At 45.9% G+C, this 25,979-nt stretch overlaps 1 protein-coding gene across 1 annotated transcript in view; it reads left to right on the top strand.

Annotated features, from left to right (window-relative positions):
* LOC142466927 (fer-1-like protein 4) overlaps window positions 1–25,979 on the top strand; it is a 103,129-nt gene that overhangs the window by 36,719 nt on the left and 40,431 nt on the right. Inside the window, exons 17-22 of the mRNA XM_075572568.1 lie at window positions 457–585; window positions 898–946; window positions 1,982–2,088; window positions 3,510–3,641; window positions 14,628–14,738; window positions 15,002–15,129. Of these exons, the coding sequence (XP_075428683.1) occupies window positions 457–585; window positions 898–946; window positions 1,982–2,088; window positions 3,510–3,641; window positions 14,628–14,738; window positions 15,002–15,129 (656 nt within the window). The remainder of the gene's footprint in view (window positions 1–456; window positions 586–897; window positions 947–1,981; window positions 2,089–3,509; window positions 3,642–14,627; window positions 14,739–15,001; window positions 15,130–25,979) is intronic.

Raw genomic sequence — 25,979 nt, 5'->3', positions numbered from 1 at the left:
ATGTGTCAATTCGATGTGTGTGTTATTAAAATTAATAATAATAGCATGTTCTTGTATAGCGCTGCTAGTTTTACATAGCGTTTTACAGAGACATTTTACAGGCACAGTCCCTGCCTCGTGGAGCTTACAATCTATGTTTTTGGTGCCTGGGGCACTGGGAGATAAAGTGACTTGCCCAAGGTCACAAGGAGCCGACACTGGTTCCCCTGCTCCAAACTCGGTGCCACTCCTCCCTAAAGTGTGTGTGTGTATATAAAACGGAAATAGCCGTGTTAGTCCAGTTGCGATAGGGCAAAATATATGAATTCTTCAGTATTAGGTGATACCTTTTTTATTTGGACTATTCCAATGGCCCAATGTCCAACCAATAATTCACTTTGCAGATAACCAGCATTTCTCCATTGGTCTGTGTGCCACAGTGCGTTCACATTTCTCACTTTGTGTTATACACTGTAGGACCCTTTAAAGAAGCTTCATTTGCATAAAATAATTAAAGAAGAGGACCTGGAAGAAGAGAAGCCTGACCTGGAAGAGATGGACTGGTGGTCAAAATACTACGAATCCTTACGAGAAATAAATGATCAAGTACGTGGGACATGCGTGTGTATCTGTGGGTGATGTACAGAGTATCAAGGCAAAGTTGGGTTAAAGGGTCAGTCCCATGTAGGACTTAAGTGACCTAATCCTGTAGGACTTCAAGGGAAGGATGTAAGAGAACACAGAAGACAAGGAGATTCTAGAATCTTGGGTCCCCCGTCTGCTTTGGGATCCGTTTTCAATGACAGGAGTGTAGACCAGCCTCGATTCCACTGTCTTAGAAGGTGAAATCTTCTCACATCTGAAAAGTTCCAAAAGCGACGCAGAAAAAGCTTAAATATAATAAATATTTCCTTGTAGATGCAGCTCGCTGAGGAAGATGAGGATGCGGAAAATGAGGAAGGTGGGGGTAAGTATTTCAGAAATAGCACTATTGTGGGTGCAAATAATTTGATCTCCCTATTCCTTCCCAGAACATGTGTCCCAGGAAGTAACGTTATTGCACCCCATGGTGTGCCTCAGCGGGGCATACACAGCCTACCAGTGGGAGAAGCATACATTGTTTTGAGTCATTTGGGCACAAGAAGGGAGCAAGGCTATCGCGCCATTTGACCCTTGCGAGCACGCCATGGATTGCAATAATGTTGGCGGCATCGGTAGATAAAACACTAGTGAATATCAAAGAAGAAAAAAGGTGCGCAAATCTCATCAGGACATGGAAGATAAAAATAAAGACACCAAATAGTGCAATATTGTCAACTACAACAAATGTAATCAGTGTTGAAAGCTCTATAAAGTTTGCACTCACGTGTACAACGTGATATTAGGGCGTTGTGGTTGTTAGATGTTACCAACTTTAATTTTCAGATAAATACTCCGGATCAACACCAGTAATGTTCCATAGGAAAGGAAGGGAAATCCACATACAAAGGAGAAAAAGCAAAATAGTATAATATTGCTTTTAATGTTAAAAACACAAAGTATTTGGGTAGAGACATATATGTGTATATATGTGTATATATGTGTATATATGTGTATATATGTGTATATATATGTATATATATGTATATATATGTATATATATAGGTATATATATATATATATATATATATATATATATATATATATATATAGAGAGAGATATAGATATATATATAGAGAGATATAGATATATATATAGAGAGATATAGATATATATATAGAGATATATAGATAGATATAGATCACTGATTTTGTAGCATGACTACTACCCATGGATTTTGCAGTGCATGGATAGAACTATCTATGTATGTCTATATAGATAAATATAGAGAGATAGTTACTGTATATAGATAAACAGACACAGGTGGATGGTTTGGTAGACAGGAATATTGTTGGAATATACAGACTTTTAGATCGTGGCTGCAAAGATAAAGCAACCTAAGAGTCTCATTCTGATTGGTAGATGCAGGACACCTGAATGTCGCCTCAATTGATGCTGAAGGCGATGAAGATATTTCCTATGAAGTGGAGCCCGTGAAGACGAAAAGAAAACCGATAGCTACTCTAGAGGTATGTCGGCGAGAGTTACATTAAAGGTACATTCAGTACTATATGTTGGGTCTCTGTCTCAAGCTAAATCGAAACCAAGAGTCATTTTGAACACGAGCCAATGGCATTTCACTTGTATTTTGCTCCAGTTGCATTAGTCAGCAATTTGGGGGAATAGTTATTTGTAATTACAGGAATGGATAGGGAGGAGTTAACTAGAGCATATAAATGCAGCAATAGTAGAAGTTATAGGGAGCATTTATATGGGGCAATACGAGTTATAAGGGGCAGGTATATAGAACAATAGGAGGCGTTATAAAGAGCCGTTATAAGGGATAACAGGAGGAGTTATAGGGAGCGGTTATATTGAGTAGTAGGAGGTGTTTTAGGGTGAGGTTATATGGAGCAATAGGAGGAGTTATATTGAACATTTATATGGAGCAATGGGAGCAGTTATAGGAAGCGGGTATATAGAGAAATTATTGGGAAGTTTGTGGTTTATATGGAGCAATGCCCAGATGCCAGATATTTTGTATGAATCTTGGGCAGTCATATTTTTCCCTACAATCCCAGCATGAAAAATACTCCAGGTCCGACGTGGAGTAAAACTCTCTCGCCAACAGGTCTGGCGTCTGCAACTTTATTACCAACACTGCCATACGCAGAAGGAAACAATATGTCCAGACACTATATTCGCATGTAGAGAACTGAGTGCATTTTTCTATCTCGGTGTTTGGACTAGATAGATATAAATGAATAGGGTTAGTGCAATCTAATGTAAGCCACATTTTAGTGTGGCCCTATCTCTGGAAGGAGAGCAAAGCAATTTGCCCCCAACTGACTTCCGTTAATACTTTCTTATCCTATACATATGTGTCCAGACTTACTGTTTTCGGGGCCGGACCGCAGTGCAGCCGCGCTCGATCGCGGCCCAGAAAACAGAGAGTTGCCGGGGAGGATTAACTCAACTGGGGTCCCTGCTTCTGAATGGGACCACCACAGCGTTAAACATGCCAACCCCGACACGAGTCTTTAGAGCTGCACAGAGGACTAAGAACTAAAGAGTCTCTCTCTGTGTCTCCCCAGAGTAGCTTACAGCAATCCAATATATATTTTTAATTCTTTTACTTTACCGGATTAAAGCAGGGGGTCTCTGGATTTGAACCCCATTAATACCAGCTCTGGGGAACCCCCTACTTCCAGAGATTTAGATCTCTGTAAGGGGTGCCGGTAGCCACTCAAGCTGGGGTTGTAAAGCTTCCGCGTCATGTGGGCCAATAGGAAGCTAGCCCAGTTAGAGATGCTACCGGCGCCCTCTACCCTGTATCTCTGGAAGCAGGGGGTCCCCGGAGAGAGAGATTTCCCATCTCTTATTAACCAATTGCTGCTGGTAATGCAGGCTAGCAAGAGCTGGATATAAAATAACCAGGGTTCTCTTGCAGATCTATAACTCAATGCTTGGGAAAGAGTTCGACAAATTTGAAGACTGGCTGCACATATTTCCCCTGCAATGTGGCAAGGCTTTGGATGAAGATGATGCAGACGAGGGGGAGAACTTTATGGGGAACTACAAGGTAGCCTCTCAATGATGTGTGTCGTTCAAAGTTCTAGTAGCCGTAAAGGCCCTGAAGAAATGTACAGTAGATTTCTAGTAGGTTCAAAAAGCAATCCATGATGTTTCCCCCCCCATTTTTTCCCATTTACATGCAGTAGGATTAAAGCAGGGGGTCTCTGGAACGAACTCACTTCATTTAAGCTCCGGGAATCACCTGATTCCGGGGAGATACCTCCGTAGGGAGCACCAGTAGCATTCCGGCTCTCATCCAGGGTTCACATTATGGTGGAATTTCAAAGCTCCCGTGACCTGCCGGCCAATAGGAATCCGTGACGTCATCTAGTGCGGCTTCCTATTGGCCCACGTGACGCAGGAGCTTTAGACTTGCAGGAGATATCGGCAAACCCTTCGGAGGTGAGCATCTCTGGAAGCAGGATATCCTCAGAGCTGTAATTAATGGGGTGCAGCTCCGGAGACCCCCTGGTTCAATCCTATGTCAAAAACTGAAGGGACAAAAAACTGGCTTGGATTGCTACTTTAATACCTTTTATGGGAGCAACATAATAGTTCTTCATCGATAAAATTGTAGTGGGCAGAGCTTTCTAAACCTCAAAGACTTCTTCTTTAAGAGTCTTCAGCAGTGCAGTTGAAGAAGAAACCTGTGAGATGTGGAAAGTTCTGTATACTATATATCCAGGCAGGGCCGCCAACAGGTGTCCCGGGCTTGCTGGCTGGGGTGTCCGGCGGCGCCAGTTGGCCCCGATCTCTGGCCGGGCTTGGCTGCCAGTCCTCTCGCGACCGAGCCCCGGCTCTCTCTCAGATGTCTGCAGGCCTCTATCACTGTCCCATGCCCATGGGCCTCTGTGATGTCAACGCACTGGGAGTAGGCTTGGCCCAGCTTCCAACACACGACGGCGTGGAGGGAGGCCCGGTGCGCACCAGCTCCGCGTGGGACAGAGGGATAGAAGCCTCCAGGCAGCTGGGGAGAGCCGGGGCCCGGCCGCGAGAGGACCGGCAGCCGGGCCTGACCAAAGGTGCAGGGCCGGCCGGATGGGCCCCCCGCAGACCATCCACAAGGTTTTTTCTATATGTATTGGGGGTCTTGTTTATATGTATTAGGGGGTCCCTTTAATATGTATTGGGGGAGTGGGGGTCTTTTAAAAATGTATTTCGGGTGGGGGTCTTTTTAAAATGTATTGGGGGGGTGGGGGTCTTTTTAAAATGTATTGGGGGTCTTTTTAAAATGTATTGGGGGGGTGGGGGTCTTTTTAAAATGTATTGGGGGTCTTTTTAAAATGTATTGGGGGGGTGGGGGTCTTTTTAAAATGTATTGGGGGGGTGGGGGTCTTTTTAAAATGTATTGGGGGTCTTTTTAAAATGTATTGGGTGAATGGGGGGCTTTTTAAAATACATGGGGGAGTGGGGGGCTTTTTAAAATGTATTGGGGGAGTGGGGGCTTTTTAATATGTATTGCGGGGGTGGGGTTATATGTATTTTGTGGGGGGGGGATTGCGTGAGTAGGGTAGTTGATGGAAGGTAGAGGTGAGAGAGGGAGAGGGAGAGAGTGAGGAAATGAGGGAGTAAGAGTGAGATGCAGGGGAGAGAAATACATGCGAGGTGGGAGGGGGGTGATTGAGAAAGAGGGAGTGAGACGGAGGGCAGAAAAATACATAGGAAGAGGGTGGGAAATAGAGGGGACTCATGAGGTGTGAAATGGGTAGGAGGGGGCTCGCAATACCGCCAGGGCAGGGGGGCTCGCAGTACCGCCAGGGCAGGGGGGCCCTGGACGTAACTCTCGTCCTGTGCCCCAGGAAATCTGTCTGCGGCCCTGTATCCAGGTACCACAACCGACATGAATATACAATGGCACTATGGGGGCTATGCTAGTAGCCTTCATAAATCATCTGGCTGGGCCTGTTACGCCGCCAGTCTTTTCGGCGTAGTTATCACAGACTCAGAAAGATTCTGAAGACCGGCGATAGCTAAATTGGCAAAACTGGTGAGGAGCAGCGATGCGATATCCGGCTCTCTCAAAAGGCCTCATTCGTCTACCTGCAGCGATCTACTGCGATCTATCTATCTGCGCGTATCCCGCCAGCGATCACAGGGTTTTAATAACACTTTTAGTACAAGTGAACATGAGCAAGGGCGTCTCGGGAGCAGAACCGCGATGATTTCAGGTCCAGGGGCCCCCTGCTTCCCGAGATACAGGCCCCGTTAAGGGGGGCCGGTATCTCCTATGCATTTAAATGTCCTGGTCACGTGACGCGAGACATTTCCATGCATAGGAGATACTGACACCCCATTACAGGGCCTGTATCTCGGGAAGCAGGGGGTCCCCGGACCTGAAATCAACGCGGTTCTGCTCTGGAGACCCACTGCTCACATACACTTGTATTAAAATTGTTATTAAAACAGATTAATTACCTTAGCGGCTAGCTGCTAAGGCAATGAAGGGGTTCAACTGCAATAGCCTGTTTATTGTGGGCAGAGGGGGAGGATGAAGGGGTAGTAGCCCCAGGATGGCTGGTTAGGCCTGCCGGGAAGGTTGCGGGAGGAGTTAACCCCTTGGTAGTACCATACTACCGCTATGGTAATGAAGGAGTTAACCAGTCCTGCTACCCCCCAGAAGGCCTAAACACTCAACCTTGTGGTTACTACCCCCTTCACCCAATCCCTCTACCCCCAATAAACAAAAATAAACACAACAACCCTACTACCCACCTCCTCTACCCCCAACAAGCCCCCCCCAACACATACACTACAGTAATGGGCAACATGACTATTATCCAGATATGGATAATAGCTCATTTGCCCATTCTACAGTAAACATTAGCCAGCCAGCCGAAATAAAGTATATACAACTTTCTACTTACCCCAGCCATCATGAAGGGCGTCCTCGTCACCATACTCCAGGTCCATGTCCTCAGTTGGAATCATAATGTACAAGAAAAAATACAATCTAATGCCCCTAACCCCTTAATCACATTAGTGATTAATAACCAGTATAGTAATTAAGGGGTTAACCCACCCTCACCCGCTACCCACCCGGAAGGCCTAATCACTGTCACGGAAGACCAGGTATTTACACCTTTTTACCGGGATCATTCACAGAGCAAAACAATTAGTTAAACAAATTGTCATTTATTTAATGGAAACAGAAGTAAAACTCACTTACAGGGGGCCTGGACTACAAATCTAGACTTTCCTATGTGAAATAAGAGGTAAAACAAAGTCTTTAGGTTGACTGGGACTTGTCCCGAAATGTCCTGGAACTCAAATTGGCATGAAGTTCCTGACGCCACCGCTATATCCGCTCCGGAGCTGCCAAAATCCCTTGACCGGGAGATAGTACCAAACATCCTGGCACTCTTTTCGGCTTGCAATCCCAGCCATGACCGCTACGTTCTATTTTCAGAACTTGGCCCCGGAAAGTAGGATTTAGAAAATTTCTCGCCTTGAAATTTCTGAAGCCGACTCGCTGGTATTTCTCTCAGAGCATCTTTTGATGATTTCGAATTTGCCGCTGCTGTCTTGGTGCTTAGAATCTGTAAGAATCTCTCGACCGGATTGTCTGCTGGCTTTCTTAGGCCTCGGGCATGGTCAGCGCTTAGGCGCTGACCCGTGCTGAGGCGCGCTGCTGCTCGGCAGTGAGCCCCTGCAGCCGCAATGAGAGCGGCTTTAGCAGGGGCTCGCGCACGCTTCCGCACGCCTGCGGAAGTGTGTGTCTTAAGAAATTTTTCGTTTTTGAGCTCGCCGGAGCGCACGGTCGGTCACGTGAGCGGTTCGCCCAATGAGGGCGAACCAGCTCCGTGACGTCACTGGCCCGCCCCCCAGTCACCGCTTTCCCTCAGCCCCAGCGCGCCTCCGCACGGCTTCAGTCTCTATGGACTAAGCCTTATAGTATTTCAGCTTCATTGATTAAATACTCCAGCCAATCCGAGCGTGGGAGAAATCCTACCAGCCAATCAGAGCGTTGCCTGTCTAGCTCAGCCGGGCAAGCATGGATTTGGATTCTTACATGGGCATACGCCAGCTTGGCACCTCTACCACTTGTCAGTCAGAAGCCACCCGCGGAGTTAGGCTCCTCATAGTCTGGCCTGGGACAAATGGTGGTCCGGGACCGCCATTCATCCCAGGACGTGGGTACTTGAGCATAACTCCGGTGCCCAAATGACTTTCACACCTTGGCAACCTCTGAGGCTTTCACCCAAGCAGACTTGATGGCACCAACTTGGTAGACACATGGTCTCTAGGAACAGTGGACCTCAAAGTCCCCAGCTCATAATACCGTACACAAGCATATGTACTACTAAACACTATGAAACAAAACATTTTTCCCATTTTTTTTCTAAGTCCAAGGTAGAATTAAAAAATGCTTAGTTTAATTCCCAGGGCTGTATCTCATTCCCTTTGGAAACTGCACATAGGTTTCATAAAAACCCTTGCAACATTATATATGGTTGGAGTACCCCCAGAACCTCTATCCTGGTTCTGAGTAACTAGGCATTGAACTGGGGATCCCTCTGTTACTGGGCAAACCACTGTACCGTTCTGGGGATAACTGACACCCCTATTCCCCGCTTATCTTTCTGGTCTGTGCTGAAGCAGGGAGTCCTAGCGGATAGTCATGAAAGCGTTTCCAGAGTAGGATTTTGACCGGAGCCTTGTGTCTACATGTATCCAGGCTGCCTGACCTTACTCAGTATATTAGTGGGGTTCCCAGCAACTCTGGACCCTGACTATCTAGGCACAATCTGATAAGACTTTCTCCGCAAAATCCCCCCTGAAACTCATAGCTCAGCATTCTCTGCTTGCTAGCACCCCTGGAAAGGTAAAACACATTGTAACGGTGAAGGGGTAAACCAGGCTCACTAATAAAGGTTCAGCCCACTTGGTTACCCCCGTGTGTTAAGGTCCTAGAGTGTCAGCTCTTGGACCCAGATGTCCTAAATGCTTTACTGTGACTGTGTGCAAATTATGCGACATTAAAGATTTCTGTGTTACATAGTTACATAGTTACATAGTAGATGAGGTTGAAAAAAGACTTCCGTCCATCAAGTTCAACCTATGCTAAATTTAGACAACAGATACTTTATCCTATATCTATACTTACTTATTGATCCAGAGGAAGGCAAACAAAAAACCCCATTAAGGGGAAAAATTAATTCCTTCCTGACTCCAAGAATTGGCAATCGGATTAATCCCTGGATCAACATCCTTCCCATGTATACTTATTTGGTATATCCCTGTATACCTTCCCATCTAAAAAGATGTCCAACCTTTTTTTGAACAAATCTATTGTATCTGCCATCACAGTCTCCATGGGTAATGAATTCCACATTTTAACTGCCCTTACTGTAAAGAACCCTTTCCTTTGTTGCTGGTGAAATTTCCTTTCCTCCAACCTTAAGGGATGGCCCCGAGTCCTTTGTACTGCCTGTGGGATGAATAGTTCTTTTGAAAGCTCCTTGTATTGTCCCTGAATATATTTGTATATAGTTATCATATCCCCTCTTAGACGCCTCTTTTCTAATGTAAATAAATCTAATTTAGCTAGCCTCCCCTCATAAGTTAGAATGTCCATCCCCTTTATTAATTTGGTGGATCTTCTCTGCACTCTCTCTAGTTCCATAATGACTTTTCTTAGGATTGGTGCCCAAAATTGTACTCGATATTCAAGGTGTGGTCTTACTAATGCTTTGTAAAGGGGCATAATTATGTTTACTTCCCTTCCATCCATTCCCCGTTTGATGCAAGATAAGATCTTGTTTGCCTTTGCAGCTACTGCATGACATTGGGCACTATTGCTAAGCCTACTGTGTACAAGCACTCCTAAATCCTTCTCCATCAAGGATTCCCCCAATATAATCTCCATTTAATTTGTAAGTCGCCTTTTTACTCTTGCATCCCAAATGCATAACCTTACATTTATCTGTATTAAACCTCATTTGCCATTTACCTACCCACGTTTCCAGTCTCTCCAAGTCGTTCTGAAGAGAAATTACATCCTGCTCTGATTCTATTACCTTACACAATTTAGTATCATCAACAAAGATGGAGACTTTGCTCTCGATCCCAACCTCAAGGTCATTAATAAACAAGTTAAAAAGCAGGGGTCCCAGTACCGATCCTTGAGGTACTCCACTCGCGACTTTAGCCCAACCTGAAAAGTTCCATTTATGACAACCCTCTGTTGTCTGTCCTTTAACCAGTTTTCAATCCAGGTGCATATATTATTACTGAGTCCAATTTTCTTTACTTTGTACACCATCCTCTTGTGTGAAACCGTATCAAAAGCCTTTGCAAAATCTAAGTAGACCACATCAACTGCATTACCCTGGTCTAAATTCCTACTTACCTCCTCAAAGAAACAAATAAGGTTAGTTTGGCAAGATCTATCCTTCATAAATCCATGCTGACTATTACTAATAATTTTGTTTTCCATTAGGTATTCCTGAATATTATCCCGTATTAAACCTTCAAGTAGTTTCCCTACTATTGAAGTCAGGCTTACAGGTCTGTAATTCCCCGGGTGTGATCTAGCTCCCTTTTTAAATATAGGCACCACATCTGCTTTACGCCAATCTTGTGGTACTGAGCCTGTGGAAATGGAGTCCTTGAATATTAAATATAATGGTTTTGCTATTACTGAGCTTAACTCCTTGAGAACTCTTGGATGAATGCCATCAGGGCCAGGTGCCTTATTTACTTTAATTTTTTCAAGTCGCTTATGAACTTCTTCCTCAGTTAACCAATTGTTCATTAATATGGAGGTTGTGGCTTCCTCCTGCGGCACTACTATTGAACTTGATTCTTCCCTGTTAAAACACCTCTGCTTTTTCCTTATCTCCAATAATCTGCCTACCCATCTCATACTGAAAGGGTCCTATATTTTCTTTTCTCATTTTTTTGTTATTAAGGTACTTAAAGAACATTTTAGGGTTGACCTTACTTTCTATTGCAATCCTTTTTTCATTATCCATTTTTGCTAATTTGATTGCCCTTTTGCAATTTTTGTTACATTCCTTATAATTCTGATACGATGTCTCCTTCCCTTCTGATTTAAAGAATCTAAACGCCTTCCTCTTCCTGTCCATTTCCTCCCCTACCTGTTTATTTAGCCACATTGGTTTAGACTTATTTCTTTTATACTTATTACCCAAGGGTATACACTGATAAGTGTGCTTTTCTAACAATGTTTTAAAGACTGCCCATTTATCTTCTACATTTTTTTCTGCAAAAACATCATCCCATTGTATTACTTGTAGATTAGACCTCAGTTTATTAAAATCTGCCTTTCTAAAGTTTAAGGTCTTTGTTGAACCCAAGTAATCTGTTTTTTGATAGGTTATTTCAAAAGAGACCATTTTATGATCACTGTTACCCAAATGTTGCAGGACTTGAATATTTGTTATTACTTCTACATTGTTTGATATGACCAAATCTAGTACTGCCCCTCTCCTGGTTGGTTCCTCGATAATTTGGGTCATATAATTGTCTTTAAGCACCCCCAAAAACCTGTTTACTTTTGTTGTAATTTAAAACCAGAGACATAACATAAAACACAGACAAAGCTCAGTGCACATCCAGAAAAACTTATATACGGTACAGTGCCTAAATATACATGTATAAATAACTAATAAATAAAATGGTCTTTTAGTTTAACATTTTGGCCAAATTCTTGTAAGCCCTTGAGCCAACTACACGGCAGACCACGTTTCAAGGGTCCCTACACTAATATAGATTCTTAATAACCTGTGCATTGCCAGGAAGAATGATATATAATTAATCTGTCAATATGAGTTGCAAAAGTTCTAAGTCTGATTGAAGCTTTTATTAACCTGTACATTACCAGGAAAAGCACTCTGTAATAGATTTGTCACAATCACACTGCATGCAGGCAAGTTCCCCTGATAGTTGGAGATGCCATGGAGTGAGCTTTTAACCATTTAAATGTGGGAGGGAGTGAGCTTCAATTAGGTAGGAGGTTGCCACCCTCCAATCAGCCAAGACTAGCTGAACAAGAATTATAAAACATTCAGAACACCTACAAGCTCATATTGAACCCCCAAAATACCCACAACATATATATAAGCATATAAGTTTCACAGAGGAGTGCTCCTGAGCACTTCCTTTTGTTGTAATGCTAATCTCATTGCCTCAATCTATGTCTAGATAATTAAAATCCCCCATTATGCAAACATGACCCAGTTTTGATACCTTCTCCATTTACAAAAGTATTTTAGCTTCCTCAATCTCACAGATATTTGGTGGTTTATAGCATATTCCCGCAAACATTTTCTTTATACGTTTACCTCCACTGCTAATTTCTATCCACAAAGTCTCTACATTTTCATCATTCCCTTCATAGACATCATCCCTTATAATAGGTTTTAGATCCGGTTTAACATATAAACATACTCCACCTCCCCTTCTATTTGTTCGATCCTTCCGAAAAAGGGAATAACCCTCTAAATTAACTGTCCAGTCATGAGTTTCATCCCACCATGTTTCAGTAATGCCTATGATATCATACTGCTCCCTTGCAGCTATTAATTCAAGCTCCCCCATTTTATCTGTCAGGCTTCTTGCATTAGCAAGCAAGGCATGATACCCCTTATTGTTGCGGTGTTTAGGTGCTTGTGTATTTCTTTTATTATTGTGTATTTTTGGCTTTAATGATTTTTATTAAGTTTACCATTGACTGCTATAGTGGCTTATCATGTCCATATTATATGGGCATGATGTACCACTGTGCCAATCAATGGGTATAGGGTGGGTATAGTAGCGCCGGGGTGGGTGGTTAGGCCTACCGGTTAGGGTAGCGGGGGATGGTGGTTAACCCCTTAATTACTATAACAGTTATTAATCGCTAAGGTAATTAAGGGGTTAGGGGCCATTAGATTGTATTTTTTCTTGTACTCTTTCTGCCAACGGGGACATGGACCTGCAGTATGCTGACTTTATTTATGCTGGCTGGCTAATGTTTGATTTTGAATAGGCAAATAAGCTATTATCCACATCTGGATCATATAAATGTTGCCCATTACTGTACTGTATGTGTTGGGGGGAGGGGGGAGGATTTTTGGGGGTAGAGGAGGGGGGTAGTAGAGTTGTGTTTATTTTTCTTTATTGGGGGTAGAGAGATTGGGTGAAGGGGGTAGTAGCGGGTGGGTGAAGGTGGTATTTGGCCCAAGGATGGATGTTTAGGCCTATCGGGTGTAGCGGGAGGGTTAACCCCTTCATTAGGTAATGAAGGGGTTAACTCCACCCGCAACCCCACCCGCGAGGCCTAAACACCCACCTAGGGCCAAATACCACCTTCACCCACGCTGCTGCCCACAATTAATTCGCCTAATGGTTAAACCGACCCTGTACCTAATACCTGGTCTGTTGGTGAGCCACCTGTGCTGAAGCTGGGATGTCCTGAAAACCTGGTCTGTTGGGGGTCTTTGAAGATTGGAGCTGGCTCACCCCTGGGCTACAGCTTTTTCACCTTTAACGACAAATTAAATAAAAATGTAAAAAGAAAATCTTTGTCTTTGGATAACAAAAATGTAAGACTCAAGTAGCTTTTTTTTCAGTCTGCTAGAGGATCCTACAAGGAAATAATAACGGGTTTGATACTTTTTAAAGCTGCAGTTCAGTCAATATCCTGCATGTGTGTAATAAATCAGTTCTGTAGTAAGAAAAAATACTTTTAGCATTTTCTGTTTTTAAAAAAACAACTTTGAAAGACCAATTTTCTTGTATTCTATTTTAACAAGCATTTGCTAAGGCACTGCCCCTTCATGTCCTGTCACAAGCCCTGGCACACCCCTTTGTCAGCCCTGCCCTCCCTCTAGCACATGTCAGTGCAGGAGTGCTCATGAATATTCATGAGCTTCCACTGACTGACAGAAGCAGATGAAAAACATATCCCATATCTAAAGATCTCACCAAATTTCGCCGATCAATACATGGAGAACGAATTGACCTGCAGCTATACAGTTCTTTAGGTAATTAGAGATTGCTCACATGAAACTATTGAATTAAAAAAATAAATAATAAAAAAAAAATCTGAACTGCAGCTTTAAGCAAGAAAAGAACAGACTGGCCCATTTTTACTAAGCGGTGTTATCGCATAAGACACCTTCCGTCCGGCTCACTCGTCCAGTGCTGCAAGGTGTCTTCCGGAAAGATGTCTTAGAGAATTTCACCGCTAAGTAAACACAGGCCCGTTATGTCTGGGTACAGGGGGTAGCAATGGAAATTCAGGAAATGTACACCGTATCGTAGGAAGACGAAGGGTATATTTAAGCTAAAAGACTATTGCATCTGGGACGTACAATACAGTAGTATAAACATAGAAACATAGAATTTGGCAGCTGATAAGAACCACTTGGCCCATTTTCCAACCCTACTAGATCCATGGCTTTCCTCCATATTTAGGATACCCTTATGTCTAACGCAAGCAAGTTTGCATTCCCTTACTTTATTAACCCCTACCACCTCTGTTGGGAGGCTATTTTGTGAATCCACCGCCCTTTTCATGAAGGCATACTTCCTCACGTCTCCCCTGAGCCTCCCACCCTCCAGCATCAGAGAACAACCTCTTGTTCTAGCTCGTCTCCCTCTCCCTCTCTCTCCCCCTCTCTCTCTCCCCCTCTCCCTCTCTCTCCCCCTCTCCCCCTCTCTCTCTCCTCCTCTCCCCCTCTCTCTCTCCCCCTCTCTCTCTCTCCCCCTCTTTCTCTCCCCCCCCCCTCTCTCTTTCTCCCCCTCTCTCTCTCCCCCTCTCTCTCCCCCCCTCTCTCTCTCTCCTTCTCTCTCTCCTTCTCTCTCTCCTTCTCTCTCTCTTTCTCTCTCTCCTTCTCTCTCTCGCTCTCTCTCTCGCTCTCTCTCTCGCTCTCTCTCCCTCTCTCCCTCCCTACAGGGCTCGGGGGTTGAGAGAAGACTTGGTGTAACGATGATGTTGATGACCAAACCGTGCAATACCATTTTCTTGTCTCAATATCTTCTCCAGGGGTCTTTTTACATTTATCCCGCGGAGGAGGCCACCCCTGAATTCCAAATAATGCGGGGGGTCCCCAGGAATCGGCCGGTGAAAGTGCTCGTGAGAGTTTATATCATCAAAGTGAGTAAATAGTCACCTTCCCACATGGCGTAGTAAATTTGGTTCTCTACGGCCCATTCAAATGAATGGGCATTACAGTTTCTTCCAGCATGGAAGGTGTCTTATGCAGTAACATTGTTTAGTAAAAATGGCCTGTTGGGCTCCATGAACTTGAATGGTGTGGTGTCTTCCAGCATGGAAGGTGTCTCATGGAATCGTACAACTTACTGTAGGAAACATGGCCCTAAATGTGTGTTTCTTCTTTTTTTCTTCTTGTATTGTAGGCAACTAATTTGTCCCCCGCTGATCCTAACGGGAAGGCGGATCCTTACGTGGTGGTAAAAGTGGGAGAACAGGAGAAAAACAGCAAAGACAGATACATCCCCAAACAGCTGAACCCAGTGTTTGGAGAGTAGGTGACATTTAAAGAATTTGGGGTCAATTTGGGGTCAATTCTATATGGTCCGAAACGGTTGTTTAGGGGGATTGTCATCTGAAAATGGCCATTTTGGACCATATTTTATACGTAAAATTGATAAATTGCCTGAAAATGATGAAGTTACCAGGGTGCAGTCAGAGAGGCGTGTAGCACATATTTGAATCCATAATAGATCTCCAGTTACTCAGTTACTCAGTGTGACGGTAGGGGTAGCTGGCATCACAATCAGGTTTGCTCTGATTGGCCAGCATCCCCCTCCCATGTTAAAGAATAGCCATAGAGTGATATATAAGCGGTGCTGCTGATCAGAGAATTCAGATTCCCTCAGAGAGACTAACAGAGGGAGAGACACTCTGGGAAGGAGTGTGGATATTAACGCAGAGGACCATCTAAGAGGCTAACAGAGGGAGAGACACTCTGGGATGGAGTGTGAAGATTCCCTCAGAGGACCATCTGAGAGAAACACTCTGGGAAGGAGTGTGGAGAGCATCTCAGAGCATCTGAGAGACTGAGAGACATTCTGTTAAGGAGTTTGAATCTTTACAGTGACCAGCTGGAGATACATGTCAGAGGCTCTGCTGTGTGATCAGCCCTCTGATATCCTGGACAAGAAGCGGACAGGACAAGACTTCTTGAAGCAGGACCCTGCACCTAGAGAGGCTAGAGTCTACTCCCCAGGCCCCCAGTTGGTATTGTATCTTGTTTTGTGCATCTTTGTTTTGTCTGCTGGTGTGCCAGAATAAACCTAATTTTATTCAACAACTTTGTCCTGTCTGGTGCTAGTGATCCTAGTGGTTTTGGTGTAAAAGTATTGGTCTCCCGTGACACTCAGTTACATAGTAGATGAGGTTTAAAAAAGACTGGCTTTTTCTGGTGGCAGAGGTGGGATCACTAGGCTTTGTGTTGGGATTTCTTGCGGGAAATCACAGCTCAAAGACGGTCTTGAATTTTCAAGACCGCAGGACAAGTTGTTCCAGACAACGTTGCACAAACCTGATATTTTACTATTCAATCACATTTATATTAGTTTGTGGGAATCTGAAGATGGCTGGTCCAGGAGGACATTATTCTTCCTGGGACTGGCAATCGTTAGTTGCCCAGTGTGCAAGATATGGGCTGCCGAGTTACGGCCGAGGTACAATGGACCTTGTGGAGGACCTTGAGTGGTACGAGACCGGCTTGGCTGAGTACGCTGATACGGACAGTGTTTGTGCGGATTTGCTTGCAGTGTATGGTCAAGACACAACCGAGGACTTTCGCTAACACATTGTCCACGTACTGAGAGGTCCTGCAGGACCTGCGCCAGTTCGATTACTGCTGGCGCAGCCCGAGAAGCGGGTCGTAACCCCCGCAAAAGTGCAGCTGAGCCAAGTTCTCCCGGTAGCTGACTTTCCCTGTGCCAAGGTGCCGCTCCCAAACTTCGCTAAATTGGGGGATGGCACCGATGCAATAGAGTATTTCCTGTGGGCATTCGAGAGCCAATGCTCGATGCTCCAGGTACCTGAGTCAGAGTGGCTGACATACCTCATCCCCACACTGAGCGAGAGAGGGTAGGCGGTCTACCGAAGGATCGACCAAGAGTTTGCCGACGATTACAAGTGTGTGAAGGTTACCTTGCTGGTCAAGTATGGCCCCAAGCGGTGCCTTGCCTCACAGCCGCCAAGATGGCAGAGTACTGTGTGCCCGTGCACTCACAGCCCGATAATCTTTCACTGGCACATTGTCCACATACTGAGAGGTCCTGCAGGACCTGCACAAATTTGATTACCACTGCCACAACCCGAGAAGCGGGTCCTAAACCCAGGTGCAGTGCTGGTGAGCCGAGCGCTTCCAGTAGCTGACTCTTGCCAAGCCACCAAGCCGTGCTGGAGTCAGCCAGGAGCCAGAGAGGCTGAGGTCGAGTGAGACATTGCCGGCGAACCTGCCTCCATGAGATTGACTGTGCTGGCTGAGGACGGCACCACGCGGGTGCCTTGCTTCTTGGCCGCCAAGATGGCAGAAGATGCCCACGAGGGCCAGTTCTCCCTTGGAAAACGGACTGACCATCCGAGGATGGCATGCCCCAAAGTATCCTGCTCGAGTAACCCCAATCCGGGGCAACGTGCCCCAGCTACAGGGCTGACAGCCTACGAGAGGCTAGCCCCAGCAAAGGAACAGACAGCAGCTGTGCAGTCGGAGAAGCAGAGGACCCAGGCAGCGGTCCCTCCAGTAGCTACTAGTGGCGCAGAGATGCGTCTTGATGGCCAGCAGCAGAGTGCAGCCATGAGGCTGGAGGACCAAGCGGTCCATGGAAGATTTTTGCATACAGGGGTCCCAGGCAATCGGCAGGTGGTTGGCTTGGGGGACTCCAGCACTACGGTACCTCTGGGGAAGCCTGAAATGGTCTGTCCAGAGCAACGGCTCCCACGGACGGGGATGCTGGTGAAGCTACTGGGAGAGGATTCTCCTGTGACCCCAGTCACAGGGAGCCAAAGTCGGGCAGTTGCCCATGCGGTGGTGCCTTTGGGGCTGGCATCCATCACAGTGTTTCATGCTCCCCAGCTTTTGGAGCTAACAGCAGTGATTACAGCTCCCCTGCATTTGGAGCCATCATGTTCCAGGGTCACCAAGGAGACCAGGAAGGTAAGCCTGACCAAGCCTAACCTCTGTCCTGACATCCCTGCCAACTATTCCCCTGACAAACTGACTTAGGGCGAACGGCCGGAGCCCAGTGAGCGGTCCCGGGAGAGGGTGCAGGCAGACACTGATCTGGAGGGTACGAGACCTCGGGCGGCCGAGTCTGCCTCCAAGACCATGCCTGATCAGTTCCCTGGACCCTGTGTGCTTATATACTGGGAACCAGCCCTGGTTGCTCCGGCCAGATGGGGACAGAGAGGGGCCAATTACTGAGTCCCTGGGTGGGTGGGGAACAGAGCTTGCAGGGGACTAAGGAAATCCTGCTGACTGGGCTTCAAGGGGTCGCTCGCACCAGTGCCCGGCTAGTGCAAACATTCTGCAGGCTGGAGGCATCCCATGAGGTATTGGCGTTTGGCCGCATCTGGGATGTCTGCCAGCAGGTAGGCAGGCCGGGGGACAGTGTTAGTGCTCTGCAGAGACTGTCACAGTGGTATTTAAGCCCTTACAGCACAAGGCTGTGAGTAGGTCAGCGGTGTTGGCTGTATACAGCTCGCCGCTGGGAAATCGGGAGAGCCAGGCTCTCCCCGATGTCCTAGGAGAGGCTAGGCAGAAAGGTTCAGTGGAGCAGGGGAGGATAGGTCCCCAGCTCGCAGCTCCCCAGTGGGAGCAAAGGCAAGAGGTAGTGGAGAGAGCGGGTCCTGGTTCTTGAGAAGCCGGGCAGGACTCATCCACCTGATTGCCCGGTCAACACAGGGGATCACAGATCCCTCCACCGGACCGCGTACCGGGTCTCGGCGGAACGGGAACAGAGTATGGAGAAGATGATAGATGAGACACAGGGCTACCAAAGGAGAGGGGAGAGCCAGGGTAGCGTCCAAGACAGACACCTGACTGAGGTGACCAAGAGGCGGCTCGAGGTGCTGGCAACCTGATCCCCATAGTGCGGGGCAGTGTTACAGGCTCTGCCAGTGTTCCTGGCCACTGCTTGGGCTCAGGAGCGCTGGCAACCCTATGTATGTGGGAAGCCCTATGCGGGCTCGTGGAGCACAACCCCCTAAATTGGTTGTGGAGGATGCCCGGGAAGACTGACTCCTGGTTAACCTGGAGCCGTGCCCTTCAGAACTTGGATTTTGCGAAGGACAGCGAGCACAGCAGCGCAGATGGTCTCTCCCGGCTGGACATACCCAACGACCAATGCACCTCAAGGACTTCCAGGCTTGTGGAGCTACCTGATGGGATGACTACCCCAGAGCCTTCTTCTTGAGGGGGGAGATGACGGTAGGGGTAGCTGGCATCACAAAACTAGGATGAAGCCCAGCTAGCTACCCCTAAAATCCATGTAACTTGGCCACCTATGTAAGGCTTATTTCAACCAAATGTATTTAATATCTTGGGGAGAACAGGGAATGTATAATGCACTATCTATATGAGAATGTATTCCAAAGCACTTTATTCCCTGTTAACGCAATCCCCAAGTCTAGTTGAGCAAGCAATATGAGGTAAAGTGTTTTGTGATCTATGGGTAAGCACTGTGATGTAATTTGGGAGTCAGCCCTGTAAAGTGTTGATTGGATTATGTGACTGTATGTACTCATTTCTTAGATAGCAGTCTTGTAATGTGATTTGCATGTGTATTGAGACAATGGTTGGGAGCGTGGAGGTGTTACAGACATTTGGTGAGTGTGAAAGACTGGACAATCAGATTTGCTCTGATTGGCCAGCATCCCCCCTCCCATGTTAAAGGATAGCGACAGAGTGATATATAAGGGGTGCTGCTGATCAGAGAATTCAGATTCTCTCAGAGAGGCTAACACAGGGAGAGACACTCTGGGAAGGAGTGTGGAGATTCCCTCAGAAGACCATCTGAGAGAGATACCCTGGGAAGGAGTGTGGAGAGCACCTAAGAGCATCTGAGAGACAGAGAGACTGAGAGACAGTCTGTGAAGGAGTTTGGATCTTTACAGTGACCAGCTGGAGATACATATCAGAGGCTCTGCTGTGTGATCAGCACTCTGATATCCTGGACGAGAAGCGGACAGGGCAAGCCTTCTGGAAGCAGGACCCTGCACCTAGCGAGGCTAGAGTCTACTCCCCAGGCCTCCAGTTCGTATTGTATCTTGTTTTTTACATCTTTGTTTTGTCTGCTGGCGTGCCAGAATAAACCTAATTTTATTCAACAAATTTGTCTTGTCTGGTGCCGGTGATCCCAGTGGTTTCGGTGTAAAAGTACTGGTCTCCCGTGACACTCAGTTAAATAGTAGATGAGGTTTAAAAAAGACATACATCCATCAAGTTCAACCTATGCAAAATTTAGACGACAGATATTTTACCCTATATTTGTACTTACGTATTTTTTTCCAGAGGAAGCAAACAAAAACCCCAGTGATATATCATCTAATAATATCTCATAAGGGGGGGGAATAAATTCCTTCCTGACTCCATCAGATTCCTCCCCGGGTCAACATCCTTCCCATGTTTGTGCTTATTTGGTATATACCTGTATACCTTTCTTTTCTAAAAAGATGTCCAATCTTTTTTTAATATATTTATTGTATCTGCCATCACGGTCTCCATGGGTAATGAGTCCCATATTGTAACTGTCCTTACTGTAAAGAACCCTTTTCTTTGTTGCTGGTGAAATCTCCTTTCCTTCAACCTTAAGGGATGATCCTTTGTACTGCCCGTGGGATGAATAGTTCTTTTCAAAGCTCCTTGTACTGTCCCCGAATATATTTGTATATAGTTATCATATCGCCTCTTAGACGCTGTCACGTACAACACCCTACTAACACGCAACCTGCATATGGGACAAGGGTTAATACTGGCGCTCGTAAACGCACCCACTCTTCACCTCCGCAAAGGTCCGTCAAATGGACAATATCTCCTCTACAGGATCAAGGATCAATACATAATCCGCAAGCTGCCCCACTCTTCACCCCGCAAAGGTCCCTCAAATGAGTTGTATCTTTCCTAAAGCCGCCCCAATATACCACCGCCACGAACAGCACACAAGTGAGCACGTGACTTTGACATGCAACCAGGGTTAATACACATGGCTACTCTAGCCAACCCCCCTTTATCCTCTGCAAGGGACCAGCGAGTTAATATTAACCCCTACTCAATTACACATCATAACTATCCACTGCCACCACCTGAGGGTGTGCAAATATGATAAAAGATCCCAGACTAAAATATTTGCCAGGGCCTCATGTCCTTATTATAGAAAAATGATGCACTTTAACACAAAAAATCAGTTGTAGCTAAATGTGTCGGAATCGTAATAATTCTCCCCAGAGTGTGCAATCAGTTCATTCAGAGCCCAAAGCATTACTTATTAACTATTTTAATATACATAAAAATACAGTGCTTAGGTTACAGAAAAGGTATTACAAAATAAATATACAGTTACAATATAAGGCGAAACAGCTTCTTAAAATAAAATGATAAATAGAAAAGAAAATCTACACTTTGCCAAATGACATAGATATTCCCCAGAGAGGTCACTGGTAAGAAACAATGAAATATCCCGTATCTGGTCTCAAATACTCCTCTGTGGACATCTCCTTTTCATAATACTTGCTCAGACTTAAATACAATTCTTCCCATGGAACACAACCTAAACCCCGTCCCTGTCTTAAATCAGTGGTGAGATTGACAGTCTTATAACAGAGTAAAACACCTCCCCCAAAGGACGGTTAAAACTACTTTTCCATATCTAAATGTACTCATAACTTCACTTCTGTAATACTCACACATGAGACACATCAATACATTCAGGCACTCATGGCAGACACAATGAGACTAAATATAACAGGGTAATCCTAAAATTAAGAGAAATATTAATATCTGTCTCTTAGTACCTGCTAGATCTCACGTGTCTGTAATCATTATGTGCGACTCGGTTCCACGGATACCCACATGTAATTTTTATCATGTTCGGCAGAGGACGTCTCATGATATTCTCATATTTAATAAGGTCACTCAGTTTGATACCTTTTGCAGCCAGGCCCCTGGCCATCCATACACCCGCTGCCGAGAAATGCTGTGAAGCTCGGTCTTCTGTGTACAGAACAGTTGTCACAGGGGCTATATTTTACACCCACCTCCAGACACTGCCCTTATCTGTCTCTACCTGCAGATAGGTGTTAACATACAATAAACCCACTCTTTGTACTTTTCACATCCAACTAATCAAGGCTATAAAGTGACCCTCATCAGGGTGGGTTAACAACTTTAAAGTTAGTGGTTCATTACAGTTCATTACATTTGAGGTAGGATGTCAAGAGCAATTCCTGTCTTCCTCTCACCCCCTCTCGCTCTCACCCCCTCTTCTTCCTCTCACCCCCTCTCGCTCTCACCCCCTCTTCTTCCTGTCACCCCCTCTCGCTCTCACCCCCTCTCGCTCTCACCCCCTCTTCTCCTCTCACCTCCTCTCGATCTTACCCTCTCTCTTCCTCTCACCCCCTCACTTCCTCACTCCCTTTCCCTCTTCCTATTCCTCCCCTCCGGTCTCTTTCCCTCAGCTTCTCCCGCTTGCTCAGCTCTCCTCTTCCCTTAACCCCTTAGCACCCTGGGGGCATTCACTGAGAGTCGATGCGAGGAATCACACCCGATCCGGCCTTAGGCTTGTTCCAAGTCAGTGGCAGTTACCGCCGGATCGGAGCGCGATACGGAGTGAATCCCGCCCCATGCTTCTCTCAATCTCCCTCTTCCTGTCTCCTCTGCACTTTCTAGCTGCTCTCGTTATCTCTGCTTCAGTACAGGTTTAACTTCTTTCCACTGCTGCATCTCACAACATCAACACTCCGTGTTTCCCTCTAGAGCAGTGATTCCCAACAGGGGGTGCGTGAGGTGTCTCCAAGGGGCTTGTCGAAATAATCAGGCAGTATAGTGGGGTCCTACGGGGACTGCACACTTAGAAGGCCCAAACTGGGCGGGGGGTGTGGGGGTATTGCTGTCACTTCCAGCAGGAGCTTTCAAAGCTGTTCCCCACAATGCTTTGCATCTACAGCAGCAAGGTATTGTGGGGTGTGACTTAGGAAACTCCTGCAGTGAGTAACAGCTGCCTGCACACCCTGAGGGGCGGTTTGGTGTCTTTCCTCTACAAGCTCTGAACACTATACTGACTGGGATTGGTCGCACAGTTTTGTTAACGAGGTCTGATGAGGAGCAATAATATTTATTAATTAGGGGTTCGCGGGACTAATATTGTCTAGCAGGGGAGCGCAGGGTAATAAACTGGGGGGGACACTGATCTAGAGGAGAAACTGCAGTATCCTCTGAATTTAAACTGTGATTCCTTACATTGGCCACAAGATGGAGCTCCCCACCCTGTTTTACATTAACCTGACCAGCACCTACATTATCCTGAGAGCCGATGCACAGTAGCAGTAATGCCCCTGTTTTTAAAGCAGATACAGTTTAAATCCCAGTGGCAACATCTTAGGCTGAGGCCCCAGTGCCTCCGCTGCACGCGCGCCCGATTCCCCGGTCTGCAGTGAGCTGCAGGAAGAGAGACGTAGGGGGCCGAGGCGGGGGAGTGACACGGGCGTGGCCATGATGTCACCCGGCAGGTTCGCCCTCATTGGCTGAACCGCGGGGGGCGTGGCCTAGTGCTCCGTCGCGAGTCCTGCTCTCAGTGGGCGCTGCAGTAGCATGCGGGGACCTGGCCTTAGGTCAAGTCACTTTGTGTCTCTGCAAATCAGCAAATACTCCAACATTGTAAGTTCTTCAGGGCAGTCATTGGGGTGCACATCGGGGCACTATTTATTTATTTATTTATAAAATATTTTACCAGGAAGTAATACATTGAGAGTTACCTCTCGTTTTCAAGTATGTCCTGGGCATAGTTAATATGACAAATAATACATGGTTACAAATACAGTTACATAAATGAACAGGGTATACATTATATACAATACATTGCATGCACAGTTTGAGATAATATATATTATGGGCGTATGTAACAGTTACAGACCAGGTGAAAATGTGAGACAGCCTTAGATTTGAAAGAACTTAAGCTGGTGGTGGATGTGAGAGTCTTTGGTAGGTTGTTCCAGTTTTGGTGTGCACGGTAAGAGAAGGAGGAACGGCCGGATACTTTGCTGAATCTTGGGACCAATAACAGTCTTTTGGAGTCAGATCTCAGGTGATAAGTGCTGCATGTGGTAGGGGTGAGGAGCTTGTTCAGGTAGCTGGGTAGTTTGCCCATGAAGAATTTGAAGGCAAGACAGGAAAGGTGAACTTTGCGCCTAGACTCGAGTGATGACCAATCTAGTTCTTTGAGCATTTCGCAGTGATGTGTGGTGATGTGTGTTGTAGTTGCATTGGAGAACAAAACGACAAATTGAATTGTAAGGGTGTCAAGTTTGCTAAGGTGGGATTGAGGTGCCGAGCCGTATACGATGTCTCCATAGTCAATAATTGGCATTAGCATCTGCTGTGCCTATAGCACGGAAGCTTACATTGATTTAGGGGTTTCTGTAATTTGTTGCCTTTATCGGCAGAATCCAAGTTTAATATATAACCCTTTTTGTGTCTAAAAGTATGTACACCCAATCCTATACTGCCCGTACTAACAAGAACAAACACATCACCCCTAGGTGCAGTATGTACACCCAATCCTATACTGCCCGTACTAACAAGAACAAACACATCACCCCTAGGTGCAGTATGTACACCCAATCCTATACTGCCCGTACTAACAAGAACAAACACATCACCCCTAGGCGCAGTATGTACACCCAATCCTATACTGCCCGTACTAACAAGAACAAACACAACATCACCCCTAGGCGCAGTATGTACACCCAATCCTATACAGCCCGTACTAACAAGAACAAACACAACATCACCCCTAGGCGCAGTATGTACACCCAATCCTATACTGCCCGTACTAACAAGAACAAACACAACATCACCCCTAGGCGCAGTATGTACACCCAATCCTATACTGCCCGTACCAACAAGAACAAACACAACATCACCCCTAGGCGCAGTATGTACACCCAATCCTATACTGCCCGTACTAACAAGAACAAACACATCACCCCTAGGCGCAGTATGTACACCCAATCCTATACTGCCCGTACCAACAAGAACAAATACATCACCCCTAGGCGCAGTATGTACACCCAATCCTATACTGCCCGTACTAACAAGAACAAACACAACATCACACCTAGGCGCAGTATGTACACCCAATCCTATACTGCCCGTACTAACAAGAACAAATACATCACCCCTAGGCGCAGTATGTACACCCAATCCTATACTGCCCGTACTAACAAGAACAAACACAACATCACCCCTAGGCGCAGTATGTACACCCAATCCTATACTGCCCGTACTAACAAGAACAAACACAACATCACCCCTAGGCGCAGTATGTACACCCAATCCTATACTGTCCGTACTAACAAGAACAAACACAACATCACCCCTAGGCGCAATATGTACACCCAATCCTATACTGCCAGTACTAACAAGAACAAACACAACATCACCCCTAGGCGCAGTATGTACACCCAATCCTATACTGCCCGTACTAACAAGAACAAACACATCACCCCTAGGCGCAGTATGTACACCCAATCCTATACTGCCCATACTAACAAGAACAAACACAACATCACCCCTAGGCGCAGTATGTATACCCAATCCTATACTGCCCGTACTAACAAGAACAAATACATCACCCCTAGGCGCAGTATGTACACCCAATCCTATACTGCCCATACTAACAAGAACAAACACAACATCACCCCTAGGCGCAGTATGTACACCCAATCCTATACTGCCCGTACTAACAAGAACAAACACATCACCCCTAGGCGCAGTATGTACACCCAATCCTATACTGCCCGTACTAACAAGAACAAACACAACATCACCCCTAGGCGCAGTATGTACACCCAATCCTATACTGCCCGTACTAACAAGAACAAATCCAACATCACCCCTAGGCGCAGTATGTACACCCAATCCTATACTGCCTGTACTAACAAGAACAAACACATCACCCCTAGGCGCAGTATGTACACCCAATCCTATACTGCCCGTACTAACAAGAACAAACACATCACCCCTAGGCGCAGTATGTACACCCAATCCTATACTGCCCGTACCAACAAGAACAAATACATCACCCCTAGGCGCAGTATGTACACCCAATCCTATACTGCCCGTACTAACAAGAACAAATACAT

Source organism: Ascaphus truei, chromosome 15 (genome assembly GCF_040206685.1).
Source record: "Ascaphus truei isolate aAscTru1 chromosome 15, aAscTru1.hap1, whole genome shotgun sequence".
Taxonomy (NCBI): Eukaryota; Metazoa; Chordata; class Amphibia; order Anura; family Ascaphidae; genus Ascaphus; species Ascaphus truei.
Note: the sequence above shows the minus strand (reverse complement) of the source record. Positions and strands in the feature narration are given on the sequence as shown.